The sequence below is a fragment of the Austrofundulus limnaeus genome, unplaced genomic scaffold, assembly GCF_001266775.1.
Source record: "Austrofundulus limnaeus strain Quisiro unplaced genomic scaffold, Austrofundulus_limnaeus-1.0 Scaffold22, whole genome shotgun sequence".
Taxonomy (NCBI): domain Eukaryota; kingdom Metazoa; phylum Chordata; class Actinopteri; order Cyprinodontiformes; family Rivulidae; genus Austrofundulus; species Austrofundulus limnaeus.
This window is the reverse complement of record NW_013952424.1, coordinates 237,077-244,840: the sequence shown is the minus strand read 5'-3', so window position 1 is coordinate 244,840 and position 7,764 is coordinate 237,077. Positions and strand designations below refer to the sequence as shown.

General features: G+C 35.9%; 1 protein-coding gene across 4 annotated transcripts in view; it reads left to right on the top strand.

Moving 5' to 3' along the window:
• Nucleotides 1–7,764, top strand: part of atg7 (ATG7 autophagy related 7 homolog (S. cerevisiae)) — an 89,781-nt gene that overhangs the window by 26,013 nt on the left and 56,004 nt on the right. For all 4 annotated transcript variants that reach the window (XM_014004108.1, XM_014004106.1, XM_014004107.1 and 1 more), the window contains exons 14-16: nt 219–464; nt 1,772–1,887; nt 6,807–6,882. In XM_014004108.1, the coding sequence (XP_013859562.1) occupies nt 219–464; nt 1,772–1,887; nt 6,807–6,882 (438 nt within the window). The remainder of the gene's footprint in view (nt 1–218; nt 465–1,771; nt 1,888–6,806; nt 6,883–7,764) is intronic.

Genomic DNA, 7,764 nt, shown 5'->3' with positions numbered 1-7,764 from the left:
AAATTCCAGTGAAATATATTTATGTTTGTGGTTGTAATGTGACAAAATATGGAAAAGTTCAAGGGGTATGAATACTTTTGCAAACCACTGTACAATTGGTTGGCACTTAGTGATTGTGCTCTTTTTTTTTTAGCTAATCTTAAAACCTGTTCAAAGTTGGGTGTGTTTTCAGCTGGAATACAGATTGCTTTCTAAAATATTTTCTTTCTTTCACTCAGCTGGTGGTGAACGCTGCCTTAGGCTTTGACACGTTTGTCGTGATGCGTCATGGCCTTAAGAAACCTTCGGACCATCAGACTGTTTCCACAGAAACAGACTCTTCCCCTTCGTGTTCCTCTGCTTCCTCCTCATCCTCCACACCGGCTGGATCTGCTCCTCGTGTTCAAGGGTCCTCCCTGTTCTCCAACATCCCGGGTCATAAACTAGGCTGCTACTTCTGCAACGATGTCGTTGCACCAGGAGATGTGAGGAAAAGACGCAACGAACATGCACGCACATCATAAAACATGCATTTCAAACAAAGATCATATACTTTTTTTTTTAGATTTGATGACCCACATGGTGTGTGGTTACAACAGACTGCAGCCGTTTTAGCTCTGAAAACAAAAAAAAAGTATTTTTGCTCTGATTAGTGCTTGTTTTGCTGCCTCAGTCTGTTTAATATTTATGGCATCAAACTTAAATTACAGATTTTATCCACATATATTATTTTAACATTTTTTATTTTATAAAGTAATGAGATTTAAAATATCTAAAAGCTGTTGATTAAAAAAATCCTATTTTTAATTGTGACGTTTAAACGGTGGAACTGAAGCAGCATCTACACTTGTGAAAATTCTACTTTTTCTATCGCCCACATTCTGCCCATGCCCCCTAAAAGCCTTTGTTTTTTTTGTTTTTTTTTTCCTTTTTGTCCTTTTTTCCCCCTCATTACCTTTTCACGAGTGAGGTATGTTTTTCAGCTCTGAAAGGCCATTTGGTGGAGACTTGCTCCATTCAGCCTCTACATCTATTAATGCCATTTGGCTCCCTCCCACCGTTACAGATTACAGTAATATTGTCATCAAAATTAAAGGCGCAGGCTGCTCTCACTGAATCTGAAATGTAGATGAGTGTTCGTTTGGTGAATGAAAAAGAAATATGACAATACCATAATGCTGATAGAAGTTATTTTTGTTGTGTATTTTAATGTATATTGTCACAAATATTCAACAGTTTATTTGATTAGCTGTCAGAATAAAGAAACGAAATGGGCTTTGGACCTTTTCTTCATGCTGAATCGCTTATCAGACTCTCTGGTTCACAATTCAAAACGTGTTAGTGAAATTGTAATTTTGCACACATACTAAAAGCTCATCCATTAGCTATGCCACTTATTAGTTCAGATGGTTGCATATTGGCTGGAGCTGCTCTCAGCTAAATCTGTGAAAGAGGGCCACGCAGTCAATAATAGAGCTACAGTAATGGTACCGTTTATGAAACGACTGCAATACCAATAAAAGCCTACTTAGCTGAAAATACACTAATGTTAGTCAATGTGAGGTCACCAGTTTGTGATCCAGAATTTGGCCTTTAGTTCTTTTTGACATATGCATCATCTACATGAGAAGATTTCCTCCCATTTAAAAGCATTTTGGCTGAATTTGGCAGACTTCATAAATCGAGTTTTGTGTCACCACAATATTTCTAATTATCACATCACTTTTGTTTTGCTGTTGGTCAGTTTTCACTTAGTTTTTATTATTTTGTTTTGCACTTTTTTCGTAAATAGTCTACCAGGGATCGGACCTTGGATCAGCAGTGCACAGTTAGCAGACCAGGCCTTGCTATGATTGCTGGGGCTCTAGCTGTGGAGTTGATGGTGTCCATCTTACAACACACTGAAGGGTAAGTATGTCGGTTATGTAGACACACTAATAGCAGCAATAGCAGTGATATGACCGTGAATTTGAGGCACAATATTTCAAAGAACTTTACTCAAGCTAAAGATAAGTTTCTCTAATAAGTCAATTTACAGGGTGTCTGTGGGGTTGTAAAATGTATTTAAAGTAGTAAATGATATGAGCAAAAATTAAAAATTAAGTATTAAAAATAATGAATGTAATCAGACAAAGTATTATTGTTTTTGAACAAAAACCCAACTATATTATTTTTCTCCATTCTCCTAAAATTCCCATCCCTACTTATAATTTGTATTTATTATTTTTATTTAACCTTTATTTCACCAGGCAAAACATTAATAACAATAACATTTTCTCATTTGCAATGTTGGTCTGAAACAGTGAAAACAGTTTTTGTATATAGATCAGTATTTTTGTTATTATATTTCTTTATTCTTTATATTTATTCAAAGAAGTAACTATGTATACAGCAGTTATAATATTACTACACCTACTACAAAAGTTAAATAAAAGATAACACTACTATATTACTTTATAATTGGCTACCCCCAGCTGAAGTTCAAGAGGTTGCCGCTACAGTTGGAGTTTGCAGATGTGTTGGTATAAAAAAATATTGTGATAGGATTAGAAAAGGGTATTGAAAAAAGTTATTCAGTTTAACTTAAGCATTTCTGTAAATGCCCTGCTTTRTTTAAATCCTAGCATTCTTTGACGAAATGCTAGAGTTTTAAACTAAGATCATCTTATGATGAGAAGGGTCAGAGTTATGTGTGATGTCACGTGATATTTTAAGATCTTACAAAACGCATTAGYGCTAGTGATAATTCTCATCTACTACCACATCAAGCTTTAGGTTGACATGTGTATATTTGAAGTTATAACCATTTTTTGTTCACTAAGGTAAATTAGCTTTAGTGGCCATCTTGATTTGGATTCATTCCAAAAAAAAAAAAGTCATTAAAATATGTCTACGAGATTATTCTGCTAGCAKGAGAGACAAACATGCACACTTAAATGGTGCCACTTCTGCTCCCTACACAGCATTACACAAAAAGAAGCCATGTCTCACCACTGTATACCTTCTCTACATCTGAGTCTGCTTCAACTAAAACTCCTTCCCAGCTCCTTGCAAATGTCAGACACTTCCCTGCCTTCAGGAGTAGCCCTTATCATCATTAGCTGTCGAAAAACGGCACGGCACTTGTCCACACTTCACTCCAAGCCCAATAGTGACTGAGACGTTGTCTTTTGGATAGAGGAGCACAACACCTGAGGTTTCGCAGCAACCGTGGGCATTTTCAGCAATTTGTTTGTGGCAAAGCTCTTTGTAATCCCGAGGCTGAGTGAACTGTAAAGTTCTCCTTGCAATCTGTGGTTGCTCCATGTTTCCCCMCACCTAGTTTATCTTCTTCAAAACAGTGAAGGGGATGTTTTCATGCCTGTTAAATGTGTAGTCATGTGTACTGATGTGTCTGTGGAGATATACAGTAGTTGTGTGTGTTTTGGTGAAAGCTATACTGAGGAGAGCTCTTSCTGGGTGTGATAAGACAGCTATTTGTGTTTGAGATGCAATAAGCTGTTACACAGCTGTTCTTTCTGTCCTGGGTAAAACGCTTAGAGTGCAAAAAAGAGGAGAGGTTTTGTGTTTGGTGTTTTCAAGGTTGTTTATATCCTTTTTTTTTTTTTGCTTTATTCCTCTTTATATTCAGTTTTTTTCCTTTCCATAACTGTTTATTCCTTGCTTTTAGACCTACTTCAGCCATGCCATTATGCCTTTAAGTCCTTTACTGCAACGCTCGGCTCTATGAGCTTTTCATAATTGGTATGTAGGTATTCAAGTAGTTTGACAGACATTTCTGACTTTGTAAAGCCACTGTCAGCCCAGTGTGAGAAGTGATATTTTCATTATTGTTGACCACAAAGAACAAAATTCTTTGTAAYGTGCTCGATCAACTAGTTTGTAATGGCTTTCGTGGAAATAATTAAACGCCTTGCTGTTCAAGCAAACAAATCTTAGATTTTCAAATAYATAATTAAGCTCACAATTACTCATGTCAGATTTTGATTACAAGTGAATTTGTATTTGGGCAACATCTTGCTAGAAATCACAATTTAAAAAGAAACGTCAGAAAAGATGGTAAAACAGTGTTTTAGATGTCAAAAAAGAACTTTACTTTTGTGGTTTTGTACTGAAGACTGCTTAGGGGACTGTAGTGCTGTAGTAAAAAAACATCTGTCAAAAAAAAATTATGATGAAGCTACCTAAAAGTGTTTCTTTATTTATCAAGTGTTATAGTATTTTTAAATTAAAATGCAAATATTTTCACCGTTTCACAGAAAATGCTCAAAAAATAGATTTAAACTGGCTAAAATCCTTCCATGTCAAATTGTTTATATTTTCTTCCTTTAGAAAAGACAACCTTTATACTGTTTTARGTGGTAATTTTTTAGAGCACATTCTATTTAACTGAATCTGAAGATACTTAGTGTTTGGCTCAGTTACTTTTCCATCTGAAGTCACGAATGAAACCAAGTGGCAYGCAGAGAGCTTCTGGCTGCCCATTGTGACCACCTAGTGTGTTCACTTGTTGTCTGAAGAGCAAGAGGCTGTACAGCTTTTGTTTTCTGTCATCGACCACTGTGCAGAGCATAATTACGAAGTACAAGAAGTACACAATGTAAAAAAAAAACATGTGAGAACCTGCTAAGTGCTTCRTCAGAACTGGACTTTTTTTAAAGGGCCAATATTATGTGTTTCTCAGACATATATTTAAATACTATACCATAATAAAGTATCTATGTCACCTTTAGTTGTTATTAAAATGCTGTTTTTTATGTTTAAATAGAAAATAAACTTATCTTCTCATCACTTCCTCTTCTAAAYGCCTTGAAATTGACCTCTGTCTCTTTAAGAACCACCTTCTGCTTCTGTCCCGCCCACTTCAGCGCACGGGGAGGGGGGTTCGCACGCATGCTATGATGAAGTTTACTTGGCATCTGAAAATACATTTCCTCAAAGGTGTTTTGAATCTGAAAAGAGCTTCACTGAGTGAGAAGTAGTGTTAGGAGCTCAGCAGACAGTTTCACTTTCACTTTCAGTTTCACGCGTTGTTTGCTTTGTTACTGCCGAGAGCCTGCAGGGGTCATGGGCAGGGTGTGTGGGTTGTGCTCCGTGATGAGAAAGCTCAGCTTGGAGACACAGACCAGAGGCGGAGATGGACCCAAAAGGCAGTTCTAGTCCCAACCTATCATTTTTGCTCCCCTGCCTGCTGCCTCAGGACAGCACAGGATTTCTCAAACATGCATGAATGAGTCAAAGTAAGACTTTGGACATGTTTTTGATGAGACACTACATTATAACCTGATATAAAACTCAAAAAAGTTGATTTTACATGGTATAGCCCCTTTAATGATGCTGAGACATTATTTCATTTTTTTTATCCAAAAGTCTTCTTCAGTTCTAACTGACCAGATCATTTCAACTGTCTAAAGCTTCTGTTAAACCTTCACACTTCAAGATTATTAGAATGATAAGGGATAAAACTTTAAGGTCAGTAGTTGCATTTTGACAGAGGAGAAAGATGGTTTTGAAAAAAGAGTGAAAAAAGACATTCATGTTCAAAGTGAAAACCCAGCATTAAACAGAGGAGATGACTTCCAGTGTCACTTATCCAACACTTATAAGGTCGCCTTGATTCTGTTCCTGAGGTGGTTTCTTCACCATTCACGCCTTAAAACAGGTAACTAAAACACTTTCCATGTTGGTCAGAGATGTAAACTGCCTCTCTAGTTACAGGCGACAGTGACCCAAATGACTCTTACAGAGGACAGGTTGGTCAGTGACTCACATAAGAGGTGGAAAGTCTTCAAGTACTCGGAAAAAAAAGTCTCGATGACTTTTATTTAAGCTCTTAGGATTAGGAGAACCAGAATAATTGAGAAGCCAGTGGGCATGAAGTCAGATTTTAATGAAATGTGCAGAAAATAATGAAAGGATGTACATCTACAGCTAATTAAATTTAGAAATCTATCATATTTAAGATGGTTGTCACAGCCAACTGACATTTAATCTATAAAACACTCAGTTTGACATTTAGTGTGGTAGTTTCTGAGGCTGATCCTCAACTCATATTCTGAACTGTAACAGAKTTTGCTATTAACTAGTTCAAACCAGCTCTTCATATTTTCAGGTTCAAACCAAGTCTTTATGTTTGAACCACTAACTGGATTTTAATGAAACTTTCATAAAGTGAAGTTACAGCTGATTATCTATCAGTCCAGTTTTCCATGGCTGCCACAGCTAATTGACATTCTCCAACACAAAATGGCTATAACTCAGTAAATTTTATAGATATTAAGTTCATCACTGATGTGGTAGTAGCTGAGAGTCATTCACAACACATATTCTGAGGATGACATCTTGTGATGTTACAAGAAATTGTGTCTGTAATTTTCACTGTTTGACCAAAATCACTGTGCTGTCATTTCTCAGTATAAGATAGTCTTAATTTTAATTTGGCTGGAAAGGTTATATACACATCTTCAAGTATTTGTGAACCGTTAATTTTACTTTTTAATTGTTTTATGATGCTAGTATACAGTATTGTTATTTTACTGTGCCATTTATCAACACTTGTTTCCAGACAGAAAAAAAACCCCTGTACCAATAAAGCATCAAAAAATAGCACCCAAGGGAGTAATTTTAGGCTAAACAATAAATCAGAATGTGTTTTTTGAACGAATATTTATAATAAAAACATTTAACACATATTTAGTTACATGCTGTTTTGACTGACATAACAATCACAAACTGTGAGACAGTGCTTGTTGTTAAAGCCAACTTTATTCAAAGAACTAAAGTGTGTGACAGCTTGTACATTTCTTTTTATTATTCTTCATTTTCAGGGGCTATGCAGTGGCCAGCAGCAGTGACGACAGGATGAATGAACCTCCCACKTCTTTGGGTCTTGTACCACATCAGGTGAGGGGCTTACACGCATTTGTGTGATTTACAGTAAAGTTGTTTTGTATTTTACCCTGGACCTATGGAAAAATAAAACAAATCTTATAAGGGGTGTCTGACTAAATCCAAGGCATGCAGTTGACAAAAACCAGAAATCTCCTGTTCAAACCATATAAGAAGTGAAACATAATCTAAACAAGAGGAGTGTGGCTTTATGTGCTGAAGTTCAGTTAATTTACTTTACGTCTGCTTTGTTACATACTGAGTGACCAAAATGTTCCAGTTTAGTTACTGAAATATTAACTTAGTGGAGTCAGCTGACTTGTTTCTGAAGTTTGTTTAAAAACCTTCCATGGAAAAGATTGGACGGAAAAGATGAAACACAACTCAAGCTTGTGAGAGAAGAAACTCCTTATGCCTCAAGAGGTCAAAGTTACTTTACCAACGGTCCAATTCAAGACATTGAAGATTAATCCAAAGTTAAAGAGAGTGTAGGATAAGTGATTTTAGCTCCTAATATGCATGCATGCCCGTGCTTKAGAAAATATCCAAATCCTTTGAATTTGCTTGGATGTGGAGATGAAAAATAAGCTCATTATAACAAACACTTTTTTTTCTTTCTAAACATGGTAATTATAGCTAAACCCTCTGTTTTGGTCTCATCTGTCCAAAATACAAGTCTTTTGAAAATTCTTGTTTGTTTGGATGCATCTTTGCAATACTAATCTCTGCTACCATGTTCCTTTTTTTTTAAACAAAAAAGTTTTTCGTCTGGTAACCCTTTTACACAAACCATTCTTTAGCAGTATATTATTAATTGCAGCTATGAATGACTTTATGTTGCTCAGTTTAGTTTTTGTTTTCCATTAAAGATGTGGACATTATTATTATTATTATCAT